Below are 27,173 nucleotides of genomic sequence, written 5' to 3' on the forward strand. Positions count from 1 at the left end.
AGTCATAGTCATCACAGTTTGTTTCCCATTATTAGGTCCATGGAAGGTGCATGTGCAAACACAATACTGCAGGAACTCATTGTCAATATTGTGCTTCTCTTTACAATGACCAGCCCTGGCAAGCTGCAAATGGCAAAACAGGAGCTCCAAATGAATGCAGATGTAAGTATCAAATTCATGGAAGTACTTCTAAGCTATCAGGATATTCAGAAATGACTCTGTGTAAATCAGGAGGGGGGAATCTCTGCACCTTCAGATGTTGTTAAGCTACATTTCCCATCCACCCTAGCAAGCATGGCCAATAGTCAGGGATGATGGGAATTGTAGTTCAGCAATATCCAGTGGGCCAAAGGTTCCTTTGTAAATAAAATAGAAAGCCAAAACCAATGTCACTATCCACAATATGTTTAAACATTGGTAACACCTTAGTTTACAAAGGTGCTATTCGTTTGTCTTTCTTGTGGAATCCAGGACCAGCTATTCAATTTTTCTCAGGGCGTCTAAATAAATTGTACTTATATTTTTAAGTTTTCATTTAAAGAAAATATATAAACAACTGGCTCTAATTACATGTCACGAAAGTAGGTAATGGAATTGGAGTCTTTAATAGTCTGACCTGGTTTTCAAAATATTTGGTTGAATATTTTCTAATTCTTCCAAAAAATCATTATGTAATGTTCTTCGAAGACCTGTGGTAACTTGTAGCAATTTCATTCTTTAAATTAGGTACATTAGAGTAGCTAGATGTTCATAATGTGCAGCTGTTAGAAACATCTACAGGCTGGCATATGCATTTTATTTCACTATTTATCATCTCCCATCGTGTGTAGGATTTTTTTCTGTGTTATTTTCTTTATATAAGAGCATCTTTAATTTGTCTTTTTGCTTATCTTGGCTGTGTTTCAGCCTGTAAGTGCAATGGACATTCTGACACTTGTCACTTTGACATGGACACTTGGCTGGCATCAGGAAACCGAAGTGGTGGGGTCTGTGACAATTGTCAACACAATACAGAAGGGCAGCACTGCCAGCGTTGCAAGCCAGGCTACTACCGGGACCTCAGAAGACCTTTTTCTGCCCCAGATGCCTGTAAATGTAAGCTAATATCAATTTCTGTATGTGAATACTTTATGTATGTGAATATAGTCTTTATCCTTCTGTCACCCATTCTTACGCTGAGGTAGAAAATACCAAGTTTATCATCATCACATTTGTAACTTGTCCAGTATTTCATTAAGCAGCAGCTTTGACCAAAACCAGTTTACCAGTCAAGGAGCTGATAGTGGAGATTTACTGGTTATCATTTATTATTATATATATTTCAAGAAAATAATGATGGACATAAAAGTAGCTGTGGTTTGTGTTTGTTTGTTTTACGCATGCACACGTGGGCTTTTCAGCCCATTTTTCTTTCAGCAGACCTCTGTAACAAATTGCTAAACACAAAAAGATTGCAGTTAAGAAAAGCTGAAAAGGAAACAGTCCTCCCTCCCCCCCCCCCAAAAAAAGTATTTACTGCTACGACAAATGCTGTGTAGCAGTTAAGAGTGTCAGACTAGAAGTGAGGAGTTCTGGGTTCCACTCAGTCTTGTTCCTGCTCAGCCATGAAGCTCATTGGATGATCTTGGCCAGCTACCATCTCCTACTTATTGGACAAAGAACCATGTATGACATCATTAACTTCTTGAAAGAAAGGTGCAACACCAATCATGGTGATAATTTCCTTGCATTAACATTATTGGCCACTCCAGCTGTACATATTATCTTCACAGTCATTAACAGACCGTTGAGAACCAGACTGAAAAGCTAAAAAACTGGCAATATGTGAACATATGCAGATGGAATGATTAATGGATTTTTAGTGACATAATGATTGCAGTAAACACTGGTTCATCCACATAATTTTTCCACATTCAGTTTTTTTTTTTAAAAAAGCGATGACCTATTTGAATTTGTTTGTTTTGAAAAATGGAACATGCTATCTGCTTCAATAAATGTAAGGATTTCAACTCCAAACAATGTCTTCTTTAATAGCCAAGTAGCTCCTGGAGATTCCTACGTTTATAGCACAATACTACTACTACACAAAAGTAAGTTCTGTTGAATTTAATGGGGCTTATTATGTAAATGGTAAAGGACAGCAGGCTAAGAAAGTTTCCGGTTCTTACAATGTACATATATTTATATTTTTTAATGATTATTTTATTTATTACCTGCCCTTCACCCTGAGGTCCCAGGACAGGTTGTTGTTGTTATGTGCCTTCAATTCGATTACGACTTATGGCGACTATATGAATCAGCGACCTCCAATAGCATCTATCATGAACCACCCTGTTCAGATCTTGTAAGTTCAGGTCTGTGGTTTCCTTTATGGAATCAATCCATCTCTTGTTTGGCCTTCCTCTTTTTCTACTTCCTTCTGTTTTTCCCAGCATTGTCTTTTCTAGTGAATCATGTCTTCTCATAATGTGTCCCAAGTATGATAACCTCAGTTTCATCATTTTACCTTCTAATAATAGTTCTGGTTTAATTTGTTCTAACACCCAATTTGTCTTTTTCACAGTCCATGGTATGCGCAAAGCTCTCCTCCAACACCACATTTCAAATGAGTTGATTTTTCTCTTACCTGCTTTTTTAACTGTCCAACTTTCACATCCATACATAGAGATCGGGAATACCATGGTCTGAATGATCCTGACTTTAGTGTTCAGTGATACATCTTTGCATTTGAGGACCTTTTCTAGTTCTCTCACAGCTGCCCTCCCCAGTCCTAGCCTTCTTCTGATTTTTTTACTATTATCTCCATTTTGGTTAACAACTGTGCCAAGGTATTGATAATCTTTGACAAGTTCAATGTCCTTGTTGTCAACTTCAAAGTTACATAAATCTTCTGTTGTCATTACGTTGGTCTTCTTGATGTTCAGCTGTAGTCCTGCTTTTGTGCTTTCCTCTTTAACTTTCATCAGCATTCATTTCAAATCATTACTGGTTTCTGCTAAGAGTATGGTATCGTCTGCATATCTTAAATTATTGATATTTCTCCCTCCAGTTTTCACACCTCCTTCATCTTGGTCCAACATCGCTTTCTGTGTATGTTCAGCGTATAGATTAAACAAGAAGGGTGATAAAATACACTCCGTCTCACACCCTTTCCGATGGGGAACCAATTGGTTTCTCCATATTCTGTCCTTACAGTATCCTCTTATAATAGGCTTGTAACCTTGTATAGGTTGTGCATCAGGACAAACAGATGCTGTGGCACCCCCATTTATTTTAAAGCATTCCATCATTTTTCATGATCTACACAGTCAAAGGCTTTGCTGTAATCTATAAAGCACAGGGTGATTTCCTTCTGAAATTCCTTGGTCCATTCCATCATCCAACGTATGTTGGCAATATGATCTCTAGTGCCTCTTCCCTTTCTAAATCCAGCTTGGACGTCTGGCATTTCTCGCTTCATATATGGCAAGAGCCTTTGTTGTAGAATCTTGAGCATTACTTTACTTGCATGGGATATTAAGGCAATAGTTGGATAATTACTGCATTCCCTGGGATCCCTTTCTTTGGAATTGGGATGTATATTGAACGCTTCCAGTCTGTGGGCCATTGTTTAGTTTTCCATATTTCTTGACAAATTTTTGTCAAAATTTGGACAGATTCAGTCTCAGTAGCTTGTAGCAACTCTATTGGTATGCCAACTGTTCCTGGTGATTTGTTTCTTCCAAGTATTTTAAGAGCAGCTGTCACCTCACATTCTAAAATTTCTGGTTCTTCATCATACGGCTCCTCCACAAATGAATATGTTATCTTTGCATCTCTTTTATAGAGTTCTTCAGTGTATTGTTACGACAATTTAAAGTATATCCTTAAAAACCATTTAAAACAACCCGCAATCACAAGAAAAAGTCTATGCCATAAAAATTATTTCAAAATAGAATACTACAGTTCCTGCTCAGCCTCTAACACATGTTCAGCAGAGAAATATAATCTAGTAAATAAAGTGCTCCGTAAAACATGTAAAATTTTATATTATACAGCGGTTCCTGCAAGTTTATTATATAAAAACACTCCTACTTGATTAGATAAATGTTCATCCTACCGAAGACCGTGGACTAGTTTAGATGTTATGGAAAACTATGGTTTTCTGCTATGTGAGCAACCTGTGGTGAGCCTCGGGCTCATGTACTACCTCTCCTATGCTGTGTGCCAGGTGAGAAGATTAGAAGCATCCACTTCCAGATTCCAATTAACCACTGTTCTCCATGATGTCCTAGCTTGTGGAATTGTGGTTTCTTTAAACAATGGCTTTAGATGTAAATTTAGAACAAACAGAATTTGGACACCTGAATTTGAAAACATGAGTGGAAATCTTCACCCACTAGATCTACCAACATCCCAATCTCAGTGTTGCCCACAGAAGAATGTTTTATTTGGACTGATTACATTCAAATCCCAGGTTAGCTAGACTCACTGAATCACCTTGAAAAAATGTCTGTTTCAGGGCTAGTTCACCTGATACTTTTTCAAGAAGACAAATCTTCCCAATCATGTCTAGGCAAGAACTTTCTGGGAGAATACATTGAGTATACCAGATGGCAGCAATTTTCTTTGATTGCAGCAGCTGTGACAAATGTTGCTATGAATGTGATAATGGAAGTTGCCAAGGAATGTTGGGACTACTTGTGTTTCTTTAAACAACGTACTGGTGAACTGCCTTTCAGTCTCAGCTTCATCTCTAAACATATAGGAAATAATATTGTGCCACACAGAGTTTTTGGGAGGCTGACTAAGTATTGTAAAACACTTTACATATAATTTATAGAAATGGTAAAAGCATTCCCCACAACAATTCTTCAAAGTTTCTTATCTGACTTCTTTTTCCTGATCAGCTTACTTTTTCTGCAAGATCTATTGATACAAAGCAAATTCCTGTCAGCTGTTGCCTCCAAGCCATAATGAGTTTCATTCCTGGGCAGCAATCCCAGTTTCATCTTCAGCTGCTATCATTTTTGCAAAGTCCGCAACAATGGAGTAAGAGTAACATATGATAGAGCCAACAGAGGAGACAGATATTTCCTATGTGAAATTGTTCAGTCACAGATTTTCACTTGCTGTGTAAGTTTGAGGAGCATTTTAGATCGCTCTAGCTGAACAGAAAGTTTGTGTTTTGAGGGGATCAAGCAGAGATTACAATCTCAGCAGAAAAAAGCCCTTATGTCTTGCTTAGTTTGTGTTGATAACAACATGTCTGATAACCTCTTATTCATATATAGTAGACAATGGAATTCTGTATATAGTACCAGCTCAAGTCAACATTACCGTTCAACCCCTGAGGAGCAATGAAAATAGAAAAGCTCCAAGGTCAAAGCAAATGAAGGAGCTGTTAAGCCACAATTCTTAGGTTACACGAAGCATACTCTAAAGTGAACAATGTGTAATATTTGCTCAGGAGTGAGTATGTACTAGATAAAACAGGGCCTACTCTTAATATGGTAAACTGTTGCAATCTGCTTGAAGGTTACATAGATTCTTCCACCTCTCCTATTTTTAACAATCTTTATGAGTTTTAAAGACTTTGTTACAATGTCACTGGGGGTGACATGTAAAACACGTACGTTGCATGAATGCACGTTTGTAACATTTGAGTCCTGGTATCCAAAACTGAACTGAGAGTTCTAGTACAGTAGGGCCCCGCTTGTACGGCGGGTTAGGGACCAGGCCCCCGCCGTAAAGCGGAAATCGCTGTAAAGCAGAACCCATAGACTATAATGGGGCCGTCCCGCGAAAATGATGCAAAAATGATGCAAAATGATGCAAAATCGGCTTTAAAAGGGGGAATTTCCCATCGCTGCATTAGCGGAATGCCGGAATGCGAAGCACCGGTAAGCGGGGCCCTACTATAATCAGTTATCAGCATTCTAAGTTCTGAGGCTCTGGTACCAAAACAGCTAAAATTGACTAGGAGTTCAGTGTCGGGTTCTCCAATGGCTGGTAGATTAATTAGGGTTTTAATAAATTGGCAGAGTTGAGCTTAGTGTAGCTTGCTCAGTGATGTGCTGCATGGGTGTGATTTTACCTGAGAGAAAGTGAGCTTTTACCTTGCTTTAAATCACTCAGACTTAGACTTGGTTTCAAAATAAGAAAAGACTACTTCATTAATAGCAATACATTCTGGATAGGAAAGGTGCTACTTTATCTAGCTAACTAAGTTGGATTGTAATGACCATGCCTGGGCATTGCCCCTCATGGGAGAGAAGAGGAGACAAAGTGAACATGGCTCTTTCTTCTCCAGTGGTCAGCAGAGGACAGAGAAACAGGAAGGTGAGTCAGAGGTGTGTATAGTTCCCTGAGTCATATCAGTTTACACGGAAGGCAGACAGACAGAAAAGATTAGTACAGGTCAGTGGCAGCCTTGCCAGCTATGAAAACTATCAATTTATCTCTCTCCCCATGCAAAGAGGACCAAATGAGAGGTATTCTTATCGCACTACTAATATTCAGAATGGTTTTTAACACTCTAGGGACACAGTTATATTGAATTTCAGATATTTTCTTGGTTTTCTTGTCATCTTAGTGGATTAAATAACCAAACAGCAATTTTCCTTTTATCTCTTTGTTATTTATTTGTTGTATTTGCTCCTTCCCTTTTAGCAACATTTAGTTGGGGTGCCAAAATGACAACCCCATTTTATTCAATAAGCAAAAAAGCATTCATACACATTTAAATAAGGAGGTGAGCAAAGGCACCTAGGAATCACACTGTCAAAATAGCTAAAATGTGATTTTTTCTACTCAATGCTTTTAAGGAATGGCATGGTGATTAGCATGAAAAATGTCATAAGGTGTTTTCATATGTCAGGCTTAAATAAGTCTGTAATTTCTCTGTAAAATCTAGTGGCAAAAATGTGTATTTGCTTGAAAAATGGCTGGCTTCCACTTTTTATCCCACAGTGACAAGAATCACCTGTGAACAAATTGCACAAGGGAGGCTCAAAGCCACTTTTAGTGTTGTGCACGGACATGGCACTAAAATCATGCACTTGCTGAGGAAACCTTTCTAATGATGTAGCTTCCTGTGTTCTGGGAGTATTACAAGTGATGAAGTGTTGAACAATTCATCCTGTAGTCAAGGAAGTTTTTTGCATGTGATTGATGCCCTGGGCTCCTACAGGGAAGAAGGGTGGGATATAAATCAAACAAACAGACAGTCTTATTTATTTAATTAATTTTATTCCCCATTCCTATCTTTTCTTAGACCCCTGAGTCCAGAAATGTAAAACAAGAATACTAAATTCAGTAATGACAAAGCTGTATAACTGCCATTAGTATATACTGTCTTCCCAAATACATTAATCTCATATGTATGCTTTGATATTGCAGTGTGTTCCTGCCACCCTGTTGGATCAGCAGTGCTTCCCTTTAGCAATAGCACCTTCTGTGATCCTAACAACGGTGATTGTCCCTGCAAGCCTGGAGTGGCTGGGCCTCAGTGTGATAGGTGCATGGTAGGGTACTGGGGCTTTGGTGATTATGGCTGCCGACCATGTGATTGTGCAGGGAGCTGTGACCAACTCAATGGTGACTGCATCAGTAGGTGAGTGAACAAACATGTTACTATAGATGGCCAGGTATCATAAGGAAAGGAAATTTATCTACAATAAACACGTTTGAAATAGAGGTAATAAAAAGAGGTTTTACTAGATGTAGTAAAACTTGTAAGAGCAGGGATGGAGAACCTGTGGCTGTCCAAATGTTGTTAAACTACAGCTCCTATCATTCCTCACTATTGACCCTGCTAGCTGGAGCTGATGGCAGTAAGTCCAACAACATCTGGAGGATCATAGGTTCCCCATCCCTGCTCTGGAATCAGCTGCTGCTGTTTTAACAACTCACATGCCCTACACATTTATTGTCAGTGGAAGGATTAAGTGCTGAACTAATCTGACTAGGGAAAAATACACATCAAAAATAGGGAACAATAACTTTTTTACCTGCCTTTCACCTTGAAAATGCTAAGACATGAAAATTAGTCGGATGAGGGTTATTTTCCAAAGTATCTCCCATGAGGGAGGTATATGAGTTTGGTGTTCTTTTATCTATATTCTTTTAGCATGGGAGATGCAAGAGCTGCTACTTCGAACATAATCAGAACCATGGGGAAAAGATGTGCAAGTCACATGTGTATAAAAACATAGCAAGAGCCCTGCTGAATCAGAGAAAAGACCCATCGGTCCAGCATCCTGTTCTCATAGTGGCCAACCAGATATTGATGGAAAGCCCGCAAGTAGGACATGAAAACAACTCCATGTGCTCCCCAGCAACTGGTATTCTGGGGCATACTGCCACTGACAGTGGAGACAGTACACAGCCATCATGACTAGTAACCAGTTCCATTTTAAAGCTATGTAAGTTGGTAGCCATCACTTCCAAACACTAAATTCCACAGTTTAACTATGCCTTGTGTGAAGTACTTTTTTTTGTCTATCCTGAATCTTCCAACATTCAGCTTCATTGTATGACACCCCCACACACACTTCTAGTGTTATGAGAAAGGGAGGAAAACAATATCTATCCACTTTCTCCATGCAGAATTTTATACACTTCTATCATGCCCTTCCTTACTTGCCTGTTCTAAACAAAAAAGCCCCAAATATTGTAAACTTTTCTCATAGGGAAGTTGCACCAGCCCTTTGATCATTTCAGTTCTCTTTTTGCACTTTCTTCAGATCTACAGTGATATTCTAACAACTTTTTCCAAATCTACTAAATATTGATTTGAGAGATCTCATCAGTTTCATGTATGAATAGAAATATTTTGCAGTAAAGAACTCTCTAGGACAGTGGTTCCCAACCTGGGGGCCGGAACCCCCAGGGGGGCCGTGAAGTAATCCAGAGGGGGCCGCGAACAGTAAAGAAATGAATTATTTATTAATTTTTTTAAAAAAAGTCTTCACTCCCTCTACACTGTCTGCTTTCCACTGCCGCTGCAGATGACACCTCCCCCTTGCTCCAAACAAGAGGGGAGGCCTTTTGCTGAAGCGCCAGGGCGTCTTTCAGGCACACTAAGGGCAGGCATCTGCCTATAAAATACATGGCAGATGCCAAAGGAGGCTGAGGGTGGAGCTACCAGGAAGAAGAGGGGATTACTATCACTGATTCCCGTCTCTTTGCACTGCTGCTACTGGCAACACCCTTACTTAGAATGAGAGGAGAGGGCTTTTTGTGAAGCAAAAAGAAGCAAGGCTGCAAAGAAAGGCTGCTTTCCCCCTTCCTTCCTGGCAGCCAGTCTGCCTCCCTGGGGGGAGGGGGTCACAATTTTTTTTCAGCTTATAAAGGGGGTCCTGTGCTCATAAAGGTTGGGAACCACTGATCTAGGACATTTCTGTTCAGACATTGTCACTTAGACAATATAGTCTGAAGGGAGGTTCTCACAATTCCAAACTGAAGTGTTTAGTCAGTTACAGGTGATCCAAAAACATGGTCTAACTCCAAAGACAATGAAGATGAAAGATCTAAAGGCTCAATGGCAAAACTCCCACTGACTAATTTGGAAGTTAGGTCAAGCTGTAATCTCTGAGATGCCAAAGAACAGGCCATAAAAGGGAAGATCTAGAAAGCCAAAGTGCCTAGCTGAAACTATACAGAGACTCTTTTAGAGATCATGTGCATTCCATACCTCATAGACTTATGTATGTTAAAATGTTTCCACAGTACAATTTATTCCTCGAACCATAAACTACAGACATTTATGTATCATAGATTATTTCTTGGTACTGTTTCTGAATATAATAATCTCCTAGGAGTAATAAACATTCTTCATCAAGTGTTGTCCACAAATATCCATCATGAAGTATTAAACTATGGTTCTTCATGAACCATTTTCTCACTTTGAAATATTTTAAAATATATGGGTGGTTATTCTTCCAACAAAAAACTCTGAACTAAGATCTGGGGGTAGTAGCTCCATGAAACCCATGGAAGGCCATCCCTTAGGGAAAGGGTGGCTAATCTTTTCTGGCCCAAGGGCTGCATTGCCTCTTTGCCAACCCATCAGGGGCCACATTCTAGTGATGTGCATGGCCACTGCACGTTGTCATGTACATACACACACAACACATTCATGCACATCATGTATACACACATCACATATATGCACAGCACAGCACACACACACACACAGGCAGAACAAATAAAGCATTATTTAAGAGAACTAGTCCTGCTGAAGAGCCTAGCTGAGACTGAAAGATGTTGCTCATCAGAGTGAGGGGCAGGAATGGAATACAACCAAAAACCTGGATGTACATTAAAAGCTAAGTGTGAGTGAAGGAGAGTGCACTCGCAGCACTTTCCACAAAACAACTTGAACATGAAAAGTTTGGAAAGGCTTTCATGTTCCCCTCAACATGTCTAGTCCAGAAGGTAAAAGAGAACTTCCCTGCCCGCAAGAAATTAGCTCTGGATGACTATATTGTAATCCTTAAGACTCTATTAGCCACTGCTTTCTTCCAAGCTCTGAAATTGTGTGAGACCTTTGAAAGAATTGCTGGGTCTCTTTTCTGAAAACAGAAACAAATGTTTGACATATGGATAATTAACATAATGCATGATTTTTAAATATTTGCTTCTGATTTCTTAAGCTTTGTCAATTTTCCAAGAGCGGCATTGTTGTTAATAAATAAACCTGAAATGATTTAACAAGAAAATCTCAAAGTGTTCTTTTAATTTCAGCAGTACAAACATAGACTGGTACCATGACATCCCTGCCTTTTATTCCACATATAATGAAAGTGAACCAGCATGGGGGTGGGAGGATGAACAAGGATACTCTGCCCTTCGATATTCAGGTAACAAGATAAACTCTGGCCTGATTGCCACCTTCCCTAGTAAGATACTCTTATTTATAGTAAATTATGAGTAAGTAGTGAAAAATTGCTTTGGGTTTAAAAGACAACAAAAGAAAGCTAAAAAATAATGAAAGGAACTGTGATCAATCTACAAATATAAGATTATTGGAAATTAAAAATATTTTTGGATTTTTAATTGATAGAAGCCTTTTTCAGATGTTATATAAATGGGTCTGAAAGAGTCCCTGCATATATAATTACTGTAGAGATGACTTTGTCCATGCTGTTAGAACCCCTGAGTTCCAGATTAAATGGAGGTAACCCTTTGTACATACAGTTTTTTTTGGGGGGGGGCTATTTCAGATTTTATAATGAACATGTGGAAGTCAGATATATGATCTCATTCCCCCATCTGTTCTGCCCAAACCAGTTGAAGTCAGATGCAGACGCGGAAGAGTGCTTTTCTTTAATAGGTTTAATTGGAAATTTCAGTTCAGAGCGATTTATGAATCAGCTTACAGGTTACACAGGATTCAGCATCTCTACCAGACATAACTAGACACGACTACATAGCACTAAGACATCGTCCCAGCAATTAGACACGCCTCCTTACAACCTCTAAATAACTGTGGGCAGGCTCCTTTTACTTGCATGAGAAAAGTGTCATGGTCGGAAGCGTGCACACACTCAAGTGCTCCTCCTCAGGGGGCCTGTGGGAACCCATTGAGCCTGCCAAAACAGTAGCCTATGTGTCTGAGGTGAGGGCAGAGGACACATTTTGGCAAGGTCCTCCACCTCAGAAGGAGGGGTGCACAGTGGCAATGGTGGGGTGAGCGAGCAAGGTGGGAGTAGGGAAGGTGAAGAGACAGCCTCCTGATTGGGCAGTGCCTCATCAGTTGTAATGGGAGCTACAGGGGCAGAGCTGTCACTGTCAGCGGCACTGAAGTCATCAGTCTCCAACCCTCTGAATGCCAGTCACTGGGATCCTCCCCCAATTCTCATTCCATCTCCTCCTCTTCGTTCTCATCACTCCAAGACCATACCACAGGACTCATGACACAATGTGTTCATTATACAGCCACGAGAGTGACTATTAGTGAATATAATATCTGAAAGGGACTATAGCATAAGTGAAATTATTTCTTTTAATTGGTCCAGTTCATTGTTTCAATAGCAGCTGATATTTGTCAGCATTCCAAAAATAAACCAGACTTTATATATGTCCAGGCTTCAGTGAGCAACTTCAAATATTCTGATCCATTCAGTACTCATAATGTTTAGCAACATGCTATTCCCACCATCCATTCACACTATATCATGAAAAAGGGGAAATTGTTTTCTATGAAAGATTTTATCCTCCAAATCTGATTACAGGTCATTCTATTCCCTCCCTGTTTAGTAGGTGGATCTAGACAACCATGTAATTTGTCTCATGAGTCCAATAAGAGATAATTGTAACTGAAAGATTTCATCAAATGGTTATTTAAAGAGAGAGGTATTTTTTGTATTTCCATAGGAAAATGTGAATGTAAAGACCAAGTTTTAAGAAATTCCAAGATCTTCTGTGGCATGAAGTATACATATGGTGAGCTAAAATTTAAAGATATTATTCAATTGACCTAGTACTGTCAAAACTTTCAATTGAAAATGATAATTTTCTGCTCTGACTAGAAGCATGGAGAGTTAGATAAGGCTGCTTATAGTCCCAGACAGAGGATTATAAAAGCCATTGGTAGTGGGCCAATACACACGACCGGTTATATATTTGCTCTAGCAAAAATTTATAGGGCAGGACAGAGAAGGCTTGAGGGGCAGTAGTGGAATACTTGTGCATAGGCTTCCATATGATCATATAATATGTGCACAGGGTTATGATAGGGTCTTTATAGTAGCAAAACCGGAGATTCATTCAAATAATGCAGTGATCTAGTTATTGCAGTGATCGGAAATCTGTTACCTATCAGATTTTGATGGATTCCAACTTCCATCAGCCCCAGCTAGCATGGCCAATGGACACTGTAAACCAACAGTATCTAGAGTGCCACAGGTTCTGATCCCTAAGGTACAGACTCAAAAGAAGGTTCTAGAGTTTGGTCCAGAAGCTGTAGGTGGTGCAAAATGCAGCGGCACAGCTGCTCCCTGGGGTAGGGTATTGTCAACATGTCACCCTGCTGCTAAAAAAATTGTGCTGACTGCCCATTAGTACCAGGCTAAGTTCAAGCTCTGGTTTTGATGTACAAAGCCCTGTACAGCTTGGGACCAGGATACCTGAAAAATTGTCTTATCCTCATTTACCCGGTTGATCACTACACTCTGCAGGTGAGGGCCTCCTGCAGATACCATCTTATCATGAGGTCCATTCCGCACAACATGGCCCTTTAGTGTAGTGGCACCGACCCTTTGGAATTCTCTCATGCATGTAAAACTGATCTCAGGTGGGTATTGGACTCCACCTAGTGGTTGAAGGCAGAAAGATGGTGATCGGCTTTTCCTTTAAGAGTCTGTCACTTGTCAGAACCCCACCATGCATAAGTTCTGTTTTCCTGCTGTCCCTATAAATCCCAACAACAGTGCTCTTCTCAGGCAACACTTGTTGGGCTCTGGGCCACAGGGAAGGCTAAGGTTAAATCAGCGGACCCTACTAAACATCACAAGCCATTACCACCAGTTCCAGGACCCACTTCAGAACCCCTTGAGCTTTTGCCACAGCAGAGCTCAGCGCACAGCAGAGGTCAGTTATACATTTAATACAGCAAAACCCAGCACAGCAGGGATCAGTTATGCCTTCAGTTGGGCAAAATTTTGTGTTGGCACAATCACTCTCCATCACAGTAACGCGGGCAGAGTGACCATGGAACCACAGCTAAGGTCATTCTCCACATCTGCCCTGTGGGATAGGGGAGCGGGTTCACACGGACCTTTAAACTTTTCCCTCACCAGTACATGGGAGCAGTGTGAAGGAGGTGGGGGAGAGGGAGCCCAGCAGGTGCTACTTATAGTGCCAATGGCACTTCCCAGAGAGCGCTGCGCAGGTCTTTGCATGCACAAGAACAACTGTCAGGAGATGAGGGGGAGCATCCACAGACCACTGCACTTCAAGCAGTATTTTCTTCTCAGTCCTCCCCTGAGAAATTTATGGGTTTCATGGATAACACCTGTCAGCAGTGCAGGTCACTGATCAGCTTAGTGGCATGAGGTCTCAGCACTTAAAAGTGATGACCACAGGGGCTTAGGCTATTCCTTCTACTTCCTTTCAGCCTATGCCCCTCCTTCCAATGTCTACACAGCTGCTCCAACAACAAAGGGAGGTGCTATTGGCAGATTTTTCTAGAGAACTGGCTTCTAGAACAAACCTAGCAGTACCTCAGCAACTACATCCGTAGCTAGCAGTACCACAGCAGTTTCCATCAACACCTCACCAGTTCCCGCCCTTAATTGTACAATCCCAGTCTCCATGTCAGCAAGGAGTTTTACTAACCTCACAGAGGCTACATCAGCATGGACTTTTATTGGCTTAGCCTCATGGAACAGTAGGAAGGGAAGCTTCTGAAAATATGCCTCCCTCCCTGGACCCTCATGATGCTCAGCGGGCATTGGCAACAATGTTACTCAATGTCCAACCTAGGGAGATGGAGCAGGATGGGCATGCCAACCAAGTAAAAGACTTACTGGTCTTGGACAAAGAAGAATGGAGTGGCACTTTTGAATCAGAAGAGGTAGCTTCCAACCGCCTGTTTTAAGACTCCCACTTCCTTACTCTTCTTTGTAAGACTCTGGAGACTCTGGACCTGAGGGATAAGGCTTCCCAACCTGCTCTATTATCAAGGGTTGCCACTGTGTGCCCAGATCATCAGCCTAAGCCACGAGCAGTGAAACTACCTGTTAACTAATATTCTCAAATCTGAATTCGACACTCCTTTGCAAAATAAAAAGTCTGTGACTATAGTTAACAAGCACTATGTTCTCGAACAACAAAAGATAGATCACCTTCGGCTCCCCCTGGTGGGTGCCCCCATAGGAGGTTTCCTGAACTCGTCTCTGAATCCAAAAGATGTGGATGCCCACTTGAAAGACCTCCTAGAGCAGAAGATGGACATTGGGCTTAGTCCATGAGGCCAGTGCCTTCTCAGTCAGGGTGGCAGTGACTACATCCATTTTCGCTAGAGCCTCCTTATTGTGGTTGGAGGAATCGCTAGACACTCCTCAACAGGATCAAACTTCAAGCAGAAAGTCTCTTCTAAAGGTATCATGGGTGGTAGCCTTTATGGCAGATGCATCCATGGATGCCATGCAGTTCATCACCAGAGCACTGACAACAGGAGTCTTTACTAGACATTCTCTATGGCTTAGGCACTGGGGTGGGAACAGCCTGGAATAACCTGTCTTCAGTATTGTGCCATGCTAGCAGGGGGTGGACCAGCGAGCAGGAGGTGGGCGAGGAGGACTTGGACACTCCAGTCAGGGAAGGACCCAGCGAAGGGAGGGATGACAAAGCAGCCCCCACTCCAGATGTTGATGGGTCACCTCCAGCAGTCCCAGACACCCCCTGGAGAGATGACCAGACCCACCTGTCACTCTTCCACCTGATGAGGCACCTCTCCCGGCACCCACACTACTGCTGGACAGGCCTCCCCCTGTAGAGGGAGAGGATGGGACAGAGACTGAGGCCCCACCTTTGCCCCAGTCCAGGAGGCAAATGCAGCAGGAGAGTCAACAATCCCATCTCAGGAGGAGTATGTGCTTACGCGCGCACATCCAGCAGTGACTCAGGGTATATGCAAGCAGGGAGCCCGCCCAGCCCTATTTAAGCTGAATGCGGGAGAAGGGTTAGTTGTTGAGTCAACATCTTATTGCTGCCAAGTTGTGCTTAGTTAGCTAGAGAGAGATGCTGAGTTCTGAGTAAGTCGTATGTAGATTCATGACGCGCACTGGACTGAAACTTTCTCTTACTTCAATAAAAGAAAAAACTACAACTGTCTCTGAATCTGACTTCTTCGAGTTCAGGCAGGACAGATAGAGCCATACGTGGAGGCAAATTCTTTGGAGACACAGCACTGGACAATGTGCTGATAGAACTCTGGCTGGAGTTCTTTTCTCCCCCTCCTCCACACTTTATACCTTCTCCCCTGTCGTCTCTTCCAGACAAAAGGCTCAGAGTTCAGGAGGCTGTACATCTTCTGCTCATTTCAGCAATAAAGCCTGTTTCTCCCGAGGAGAGGTTTCAGGGCATCTATTCAATTTTCTTAACAGTGCCCAAGAAAGATGGGTTGGCCTGGGGGGATCTGGATTTGAAATTCTTGAATGAGTTCATTGCATACCTTAAGATTTGGATGGAGACTTTCATGTCCATCAAGGAGGCAGTCCACCAAGAGGATTATCTCACCTTGATAGATCTCAGGGAGGCTTATTTTCATATTCCTATATTCAAGCCCCAAAGGTGCTTCCTGAGATTTGCAATCAAGAACATTGCTTTCAGTAAAGAGCCATGCCCTTCGGTCTGTCATCAGCCCCCAGAACTTTCACCAAAATACTGGCATCTCTGGTGGCTTACCTCAGACTTCAGGGGGTGCATGTCTATTCATATGGGCAGAAGATCATCTGGAGCCCCTGGTGGCAGAACAGTTATGAGGGGTGGAAAACATACAGGGAGATTGGCCAAGTCGGGAGCCAGTGCTCAACAGAGAATGGAAGTTGCATACAAAGATATTCAAGTACCTGGTCTCTCACTTCGGAAAGGTCGCTGTAGATCTGTTCGTGACTCACTGCAATCATCAAGTAGAAAGACTCTTCTCCAGATACGTAGTGTCCACAGCAAAGGCCACAGATGCACTTGTTTCTCAATGGCCATGAGGTCCACTATATGCCTTCCAGCCATTTTTGCTTCTACCCAGAGTGCTCTGAAAGGTCCAAGAGGAAAGAATAAGACTGCTGTTGGTAGCACCTTTCTGGCCTCATAGACCATGGTTCTCTGAGATCTGCACTCTAGCAATGTCTCCACCTTGGCATCTCCTGCCCAGAAAGGACTTCTTGTCCCAGGGCCTTCTGTACTATTCAGATCCAGAGTGGCTAAACCTTCACATGTGGATATTGAATGCACATGTTTAATTAAGTCAGGTCTGTCTGAGGCAGTAGTGGATACCATGGTGGCATCTAGACGTGCATCTACTATCCGGCTGTATGAGGGTACCTGGAAGATTTTTGTGACCTGGTGTACAAAGGGCATTCAGCCCAAGAGGGTAGACATACAGGACATTTAGCATTTTTACAAGATATCTTATCCATGGGTCTGAGGCCTAATGCACTTCGACAACAGGCCTCGGCTTTGGCATCAGTGCTTTCTTCTTTTCTGGAAAGACCACTAGGTTCACATTCATTTTTGAAGTGCTTTTTAAGAGGTGCCACAATTACAGCACCTCTGGTTCAACACTGATTTCCTACCTGGGACTTACAAGTTCTAAAGGCTCTTCAGAAGCCCCCCTTCAAGCCCCTGAAATCTGTTTCCTTTCATTTACTATCTTTCAAAGTTTTGTTTCTGGTGGCTATTACTTCAACTCGCAGGGTATCGGAGCTCAGTGCTCTTTCTGTTGATAGACACTGCTGTACCTTTCATAAGGACAGAGTGACCCTGCGTACTGTTCCTTCCTTTTGACCTCAAGTGCTATCTTCCTTTCACTGTCAGCAGAAATTGTTTTACCCTCCTTTTGTCTGTCCCCAGTTCATCGTACTAAAAAAGCATGGCACCCCCTGGATGTGTGGAGGGCTCCAAAAGTATATATTTCCAGGCCTTCTGTAAAATGGACTCACTACAGTAGGGACCTGCTTGTCGGCGCCCCGCTTGTCGGCATTCCGCTAATACAGCAGCACCAGTGGGGCGATCAGCTGTAGAGCAGGGAGCTCCAGCCACCATGCTCCAGCTGACAGCTATCAGCTATAGCGCAAGAGCTGCCCGCGCTCCAGCTGATCACGCACTACAGTTGACAGGGATCAGCCAGAGCACGCGAGCTCCCCATGGTACAGCTGATCAGCTGTAGTGCACAATCAGCTGTAGCGCAGGGAGCTCACACGCTACAGCTGAGTAGGGCCCCACTTTCTGGCAGTTTTGCTTTTTGGCGGGGGCCTGAAACAGAACCTGCTGTATGAGTGGGGCCCTACTGTATTTGAATCTTTCCATCCAGCTTCTCTGGGAAAAAGAGTTTCTTCTTCCACGCTAGCATGATGGCTTAAAGCATGCATAGCGTTGGCATACACTTCTTTGAACCTATCTCCACCAGCACAGATTGTGACCTACTCCACTAGGGCTGCTGCAACCATAGCTGCTTTTACACGTAACGCTTCTCTAACTGAGGTATGCAGAGTGGCTACGTGGGCTAATCCGAGCACTTTCATTAAACATTACAAGATTGATTTGTATGTCTCAGCTGAGGCAGCATTTGGAAGAAGAGTGTTACAACATGTTCTTCCGTAATGATAGGCACTCCAGCTTTTCATTCCCACCCTACATAGATCAGCTTTTGGTATGTTCCACCTGAGATCAGCTTTACGTGTACAACAGATGGGACCTTTGGTCTTACCATGAAATGCCCTTCTACGTGCATGTAAACATGATCTCAGGGCCTCTCCCTAATGCTGTCTGATGAGGGTATTTGTCTCTTTATGTGTATTTATGTTCATAGCAGAGAGTACATGTGCAGAATTTCTTTTAAAGGACCTTGATTTAGTATAGGAGGATTTTTGGCTTGTCTTTGGATAACTGAGCAATAGAGTCAAGGGGAGACTAGAAGACTCCTAAAGGAAAAATCGATCAGCATCATTCTGCCTTCAATCACTAGGTGAAGTCCAATATCCACCTAAGATCATCTTTACATGCACCTAGAAGTCTGTTTCATGGTCAGACCAAAGGTCCCTTCCCTCCCCTTAAATATTAGACAGGAGCCATCTCTATTTTCAGCGCCTACTGAAGACCTTCCTCCTTCAACAAGCCTTTTAAGTATAGACCTTGTCCCAGTCTGCATCTGTATTGGAACTACTTTTTACAATGTTTTAAAAGTGTTTTTAAAAAGATATTTTTAAAGATGTTTTGTGTTAATATATTTTAAAGTCGCTTTTTATGATGTTTTAGTGTTTAGTGTTTTTGTTTGCAGCCCTAGACTCCTACTGGGAGGAAGGGTGGGATATAAATTTAATAAAGAAATAAAGAATAAAGAAATAAAGTGGGAACTTTGCCTATGGGAAAAACATGTATTCCAACTGCTTAGTAGTATAACTCGCTTTGCCTTACAAATTTATTTCTAACGGTCCTACACAGCTGCATGCACATTTTGTCTGTTTTGCGTTCTGAGAAATAAGGAGCATTTGATATGTTGACAAACCTTTTTTCTATATGCCACCAATATAAAGTACTTATTGTACTGTTTGCATTGTGATGGCAGTTAGAGGTCTATCACTAGTTCTCAAAGGAAGACTGTATCAGTTGAAATCCATCCATGCATGGCTTATTGGGGGGAGGGAGAAACCCCCAGACACTTTTTAAATCTGTACATTTCTAAGAACCAAGCTAGCTCTGAATGGAGAGATTATTTTTTATTTATTAGATTTATATCCCACCCTTCCTCCCAGCAGGAGCCCAGGGCAGCATTTTATTGAATTTTATTGAATTTTAAATCAATTACTTCTCTTTGTCAAAATATATGTATTTTAAACCTATAATGGGAAGGGGTAGCCAGGCTACAGGAAACCACTGCTGTATTTTGTAGTTTTGTGCAAACATCTAAAATGAGGACTAGGCAGCAGTTCCAAATAACTTCAGTGGGGAGAAGCAGCTGTGTATATGTTCAGTATTTTCTAAAAATCAGGTTACTGAGCATCTGTATTTGGCAAAGGCTGAACAGGCTCATCAAGAAGAGGATCTAGCACAGTTCCTTTTCAACTAAATCAAGCTCTGTTTTCTTTGCATCAAATTAAATACATGGAAACATCTCTATTATGCACTAGCAGTAAAGACATTTATACATGCTCTATAAATACAGAGAGGCTCAGTTTGTAGTGCACACATTACTTAACATTAATCTGTGGACCACTGCACTGGAATGAAAACAGAAGTTATGTTATTTCTGTAGTGCTGAAGGCAAAGATTTTATCTGCTCATGATAAAGGCTCCCATGCAGAGGTCAACGTGAAGATCCAAAAAGTACTGAAAGCTACAAAGCTCAAGATTTTCCGAGGGAAGCGGATTCTCTACCCAGAATCATGGACTAATAGAGGCTGCACTTGCCCAGTACTTAATCCTGGTAGGTATTTATTATGAAAAGCACATCCCTATTGGCTATTTATTATGAAAAGCAAATCTCTATTATTAAAAAATCTATTAGTTACTTTTTATTCTTCACTACTGTCACTACTTCACTACTGTTGTTTTTTTTATTCTTCACTACTGTCTCCAAAGACCCTCCGTGGCGCAGAGTGGTAAGCGGCGGTAATGCAGCCGAAGCTCTGCTCATGGCCGGAGTTCGATTCCAACGGAAGGAGGACGTCGAATCTCCAGTAAAAGGAGTCGAGGTCCACTCAGCCTTCCATCCATCCGTGGTCGGTAAAATGAGTACGGGGTAAAGAAAGGCCGGGGAAGGAACTGGCAATCCCACCCCATATATATGGTCTGCCTAGTAAATGTCGCAAAACGTCACCCTAAGAGTCGGAAACAACTCGCACTATAAGCTCGGGGACACCTTTACCTTTACCTTTTACTGTCTCCATCTCCATCAGAACTACTCTTGTAGTTCATACAATATTTCATCTCATCATATCACTCCAGCTGAAAAACATCCCTTTTACGTACAAATTTGTTCCACATTCTGGGAGTAGAAAAAAATTGCAAAGGTACTTTAGAAAACTAAAATGCCAATCACTGTTCTTACTGATTAACGCAATTTAATGTGATGCTAGACAATCCATTCAATTGTAGCTTCACTTTGGACCTGTTATATCATGCACTAATCATCATCAAAGCCCTGCCACAGTTTGTCAATTTTAATTGTCTCTCAAAGCTGCATACATGCAGAATTCCTTCACCAACAGTTTGCAAAATAAAGCAGGCAATTCCCTCTCCCACCCCTGAGGAATGTAAGAAGTTCCCATCACATCTGCTTTGACTGTGCTAGTAAAGCAATGTATGCAATCACCGTAAGAAATCTGGAAAAGTTAAACTTCTATTTCTTGATCCAGCTCTAGTCATGCATAAAAATGTGTTTTATATATGACTAGTTTTGCTTCCCTATCCACATTCTGGCACATCTCGATGTATATCTAAATGCACATCCCATTGAAAATAGACATTCTGCGTTTGAATGGGCCTTTGGATGTACACCTGATTTAGACCCAGTTTCTGATTCAGTAAATTGTGTTCAGTTATACCTGCCTCTGGGATCAGATTCCCTTCTCTGGGCAATAGTTTTGAAAATAGAGACTGTGGAGTCCTAAGCACTTATCTTCCTTTTGGTGGTAAAATCATATGGTAGATTTACCATGTAATATTTGGATAGTGAAGTGTCTCTATGAATTGGTCCCTCCATGAAAAATCTCAAAATTACCAGACAAGACAAAACTTGTTTGCATTTTTTTCTCAGATGAGATAATTTCAGAGCTTGTGACACTGCAACTGTGTCATCTCCCAAAAAGTTGTAAAGTTCCACAAATCAAATGCAATTAGATGATATTAAGCACAAAACAGGGCCAGACTGGTGTACTATATAGAGTGTCGCTCTTAAAACTGGGGGAAATCTGTATTCAAGTTCCTGCTTAACCATAAATGCATTAGGTAACTTGTAGCTAGTCACTGTCCCTTGGTATAACTCTTCAGAGAGCTGGTGTGGGGATAAAAAGAAAGTTATTTGCATAACGAGAGACATTTGTGACTGGTGACCACAACCAACAAACTTCAAGCACTGGGACTGAGGACTCCCATGAGTCACTATCAGAATGCAGTCCACCGAAAGCAGCAATGACCTTACCACTGTGGATTGCTCTCAGAACCAGTCCAACAACAGCAAGGTAGTTTTGACTTCCTTCTCCTTCCTCTCAGCAGCCCCAATTTGGGAGTGAGGGGAAGTCTTTGTTATTGGTCTCTTTGTTTGTTTTTTGTTTTGACTTGGATGGCTTGCACACTCTGTGGTCCTACATTGCTAGTTTCTTGTCTAAAAACTTTCTCCTGCCATGAAGTGGGGCAGGCAATTGCTTTGTGACTGTTGAAATTTACAACTTCAGACATCTTACTAGACAAAATAGTGGCAGAAGGATTGCCGGATTTGTTTTGGGGTTTTTTTCTGACTCTGCTCCTGATTTCAATTATCAGTAGCATGATATGTAAAAAAAGAAGTCAATGAAGACTACACTTACATGCATTTAGAAGTCCACTTTCAAATACCTGCAGAAGCTCAGACTGGAAGCTGCTTACCCCACCAATGATATAGACAGGCCATGAAGAGCTCCACCTTTTAGTTCAATGCTCCATGTCAGACTGCTGTTAAAAACACATAAGCATGATCAGCAGTAAAAGTGAAAGTTCCTAAGAATGGAATCCAATATACATTTTCTAGGGAACAGGTTCTTCTCATTCAGCAGGACTCAGTTCCAAGCACCTGCACAGGATTAACATGCATCTGATAAAATAACTCTGCTACTGAAGGTAACATTTGCTGGCTTCTCTATAAAAATGATGTATTGTCACTATATGCAATGAGTAATTACACTGTGATTGCTAACAGAATCCTATCAATTTTATTCAGAAATAAATCCCACTGTGTTCAATGGGACTTACTGTCATGTGAGTGTGCGCAAGCCTGTAGCCTTCCAGTGCTCCACCCATACTTAGGTACCTCTAATCCCACCAACCTTTAAGTGCCTCATCAGCCTCAGTGGGAACTAGCCACCACATCCCAGAGTTTCTTGGAGAAAGGGCAAGATACAAATACAATAAATAAATAATTGAAGTACATCTGACAAGGAAATTGACTCACAAATATAAAAACACTGTTTTCAGGAATTCTGGAAAACATTTCAACCTTGGAGAATAGGATAAAACAACGTCTATTTTTATACCTTCAGCTATAACAGCCATGCCTATTTAGAGAGAGAAATGAAAGAGGTAATAAAAAAATGTTCCCATGTGGCAATTTTTGTGGAACATTTTGTTTCTAGGGAGATGTTACAAATATAATCCCTTGAAAGTTACTTTTACAATGAGAATGTTGACACATTCATGGGAATATTCTGCAAACAGCATTACTGTAAAAATATATTCACCATCACAAGAACAAGGATTTCATTTGTACCAATGAAAATGATGTAAAACTGTATCTCGAAATGTGTTATATTTTTATCCTTATTGTCCTTAACAATTTTCTCTCTTCCTCTCTCTCCCATTCGTGTGTGTGTGTGTGTGTGTGTGTGTGTGAGAGAGAGAGAGAGAGAGAGAGAGAGAGAGAAATCCAATGTTGTTCCACTTATAGAAAGGCTTTAGATGGAATGGAGGCACATGAGCTCCTACAGGGAGGAAGGGTGGGATATAAATCTAATAAATAAATAATATGATAGCATGAGAGAAAAAGATGTGATTTTTCCCTATTCTCCCTGCAATCCCTTCCCCTGTGCCAACTTCTACCCTATTATGGAGGATCCTCCAACTGTCTGGGACAGATTTTCAGGGGGTTGCATTGGGAAGGGATAATCTGGACAAAATTGTTTCCCATTCTTACATTAAGAGATTACCTTTGCTGGATTAAAAGTATATATATTATATCTTTAATACTTACACGCGAACACAAGAACACACACAAATTAGTTTCTGATTAGGATTACATATCTGGACAGATATTTGCGCCCAGGTCCTGCTTATGGCTGTCCCATAGGCATCTGGTTGACCACTGTGAGAACAGGATGCTGAACTAGATGAGTCACTGGCCTGATCTAACAAGCTCTTCTTATATTCTTAAGTACCAGTTCAATAAATATCTGCCTTTTTTTAACAGGTTTGAAATATTTTGTGGCTGGATATGAAGATGTTCACACAGGCAGACTGATAGTCAATATGAAAAGTTTTATCCAGCAATGGAAACCAGCTCTGGGGAAAAAGGTCTTGGAGATTTTAAAAGATTGTAGCTGAAAGTGCCAAATAGGGCATACAAACTTTATGTCAAGACTTCTATAATGAAAACTGGAATGTAAAGGAATAGTGCCAAGTGTGTGCAGAAATGGAATATTTCATCCTAATTCTCAACCCTTTGATCCCAGTTCCAACACTTATGCATTAACAGTGTTTGTGAGTAAAACTCCGACACCAGAAGTGGAGCCTCCTCCCCAGCAGCTTCAGTTGAGTGTACAATGGGAGTACAGATATAATAATCAGCGAGTCCAACAAGAGACTGTTCATTCACAGCTAGAGTTCCTCTATCCATTCCACCTTTCCACCAGTCATCTATTTGGTGGAAGAAAGGGGTCTCTTTGGGCAGAACTGCATTCACAGATCCTTTCTGGATTGGACCAACCTGCTTGGGAATAAGATTCATTGATTCACCAGAACATGGGTTATTAATAATTTAAATTAAATCTCATAGATGATACTGATTTAGGGTCCCACTCTACAAGTGCTTTGTCTGCCCCCACTTAAGTATGTTAAGTGCCGAGTAATTTGAAAATTGGAATCTCATTATGTTATTCTTTGGGATGATGCATATATACTGGTAATGAACTAAAGGACTACCATCAGCTAATTCAGTGTAAATCTTAAGAGAGAATGATTGAAGTCAGTGGAATACTTTTGTTTTACATTGGTATATTAAAACTAAGTGGAAAATTTTGATGAAATATCCACCATGAGTCTTCAGAGGTATACATGTATGGAAACAACATATATATCAGTGGAAAAACTCCACGAGAAAACACACAAAGTCTGAAATATCTAATACCTAATTAAGGCATACCTTTAATCAACAGAGATAAGTGGGACATCCTTAAAAAGCAATTAATAGGATTTTCATTTGGGGCCCTTAAAGATACTGGTTCAGTTTTCTAGTCCGTTAAACTAATGGGCATTTGTTGCAACACAAGAGTTAGGCTCTGGTTTGTTTGTTTGAGCCTCACAACTAAAAATAGAATCTATCCTTTTATAAGAAATTTGGTTTTAAGAAAAAACTGATTTCATAAAGTATAAATGGGAACGTTTCCCATTTGTGAAGTATTAAACACATGTAAGTATTTGACTGTATAAAGCACTTTATTGCCTGCCCCCATTCAGCATGAAAACACTAATATTGTTGGGGAACAGAAATGGCACATGAAAATGTATATTGGAACAGAAGCACTCCAAGACTATTAGGACAAATAGAACAGTGTTCCTTCATTCATGGCAATGACTATTCAGTAAAGTTAAGGATAAATTTTGAACAACTAATATACTTGCACTGAAGTTCCAATTTCAGATTAATAGTTTAAACCTATAAATATCAGTTATGATGAGATTGTATAAACTACCAAAAGAAATATTAAAACAAGAATGATAAAAGTTATCCTTGTTGAAATGTGATGGACTTGTTCATAATTCATGCTGACATTGGCCTTTGTTTTATAATATTTAAACTTGAACAGTTTGTTTCCTTCTGTTTCTACATGCAATGCATACATTTCCAAAATAGTGTACAGTACATTTGTGGAATATATCGTGATCTCAGGGTTGGCGGCAGACAGCAGCCAGGTCAGGCCCTGGCTGAGGACCCCTGCAGCCCAGAGGGTGGGAGGTAGTGCTCCCATTCCATGATTAGCAGCAGTGTCAGCTCCCGACCCTGCCACGGATCACAGAGAGAGAGAGCTCCCAGGTACCCCCCATACAAACCACGCAGAACCACTATGCCCGCCCACATGCCCCACCTACCTCTCCCATTGCGGTGAATGCTGTGCACCTGCCATCAACTAAGATGGCAGCCAAGGCTTCCCTAAGGGGCATGCATGCCATCAACCAACATGGCAGCAGAGACATCAGCCCCTTAGGGAAGCCCCTGCCACCATCTTGGTTGATAGTAGACATGAGCACTCAGCTCACATGGCATTCTCACATGTCACATGTAAGTATTTGACTGTATAAAGCACTTTATTGCCTGCCCCCATTCAGCATGAAAACACTAATATTGTTGGGGAACAGAAATGGCACATGAAAATGTATATTGGAACAGAAGCACTCCAAGACTATTAGGACAAATAGAACAGTGTTCCTTCATTCATGGCAATGAATGTGACAGGAGAGGTAGGTGGGGCATGTGGGCAGATGCCCTGGGCCTGAGGCAGGATGGTGCCCAAGGGCCCAGTCATGCATGGCGCCAGCCCTGCATAATCTATGCTACTTTCATCACTAGATTCTATACTTCTCTGGTAAACATATTTTAAAACCAGCATAAAATATACCCTGTTTGTATACCTTAAAAACAAAGAAAGATCTACAATACCATTTAAATAACAACACTACTCTGATATGTGTATTTTGTATTGGTCCCATGGATTCACAAAAATGATACTGTTCTGAATATTTATATTTTATGTATATAATAAATATACAATGATTTCAAAGAATTTGTACTGTAGATTCTTATTTTACAAAATCCTGTTCAATACCAAAAGATAAAACAATATGGAAATATATTGATTTTCCCAGCACTTAAGCATGTTCTTCAGGGAACAGCTGCACAAAAAGTTCTAGGATTGCTTCAACAATCTCTAGACATCACGTTAGCTGGAGATTTCCAGAGCATGTAAAATTATGTACTATGATACAACATGAGTGCAATTACAGGGACCAGGAAGAAAGGGGGGGAAAATACTCCAACACCCAAGAAGCTTTTCTACACTTAAAAATCCAGCAAATGAATCTTTTAGCTGGCTGTGAACTCTTTTTGTCACTGGAATAGGACTGGGGTGGAATTAAATATCTCCAGTAGGGAACTGTTTCCACATTAAAGTATGTCATTTATGGACAGTGTAGAAGAGCAGTTGCCTGTGTGCAATGGAAAATTACACAAAGAAGGTTGTATTTTAATACAATTACTTCCACGGGCTAAATCTTCAGGGATATGTCTATGTTGCAGAAAATTCTAAGAACATCTGGTACTACAAAAGTATCTAAATAGGGAGCTAGCCTTGGCATAAATAAACAGCAATTTTGGAACAAATATGCACTCTATATTTTTAGATATGATTACTTGGTTCCACATCAATAGTGAAGTGTTCAAAAACAAAAAAAACAGCAACCCTCACCTTTCTTTAGTTAGTTCCTAACACACTGAAGAGATAGCT

General features: G+C 41.0%; 1 protein-coding gene across 4 annotated transcripts in view; it reads left to right on the plus strand.

Annotated features, from left to right (window-relative positions):
* NTN4 (netrin 4) overlaps window positions 1-26,394 on the plus strand; it is a 74,351-nt gene extending 47,957 nt beyond the window's left edge. For 2 of the 4 annotated variants that reach the window (XM_061639532.1, XM_061639534.1), the window contains exons 4-10: window positions 36-162; window positions 907-1,095; window positions 7,381-7,594; window positions 10,729-10,844; window positions 12,361-12,429; window positions 19,961-20,131; window positions 23,864-26,394. In XM_061639532.1, the coding sequence (XP_061495516.1) occupies window positions 36-162; window positions 907-1,095; window positions 7,381-7,594; window positions 10,729-10,844; window positions 12,361-12,429; window positions 19,961-20,131; window positions 23,864-23,997 (1,020 nt within the window). In that variant the 3' untranslated portion in view covers window positions 23,998-26,394. The remainder of the gene's footprint in view (window positions 1-35; window positions 163-906; window positions 1,096-7,380; window positions 7,595-10,728; window positions 10,845-12,360; window positions 12,430-19,960; window positions 20,132-23,863) is intronic. The other 2 variants (XM_061639533.1, XM_061639535.1) reach the window with 2 other exon arrangements.
* The last annotated feature ends 779 nt before the right edge of the window (window positions 26,395-27,173 follow it).

This window comes from Rhineura floridana, chromosome 8 (assembly GCF_030035675.1).
Source record: "Rhineura floridana isolate rRhiFlo1 chromosome 8, rRhiFlo1.hap2, whole genome shotgun sequence".
NCBI classification, from domain to species: Eukaryota; Metazoa; Chordata; class Lepidosauria; order Squamata; family Rhineuridae; genus Rhineura; species Rhineura floridana.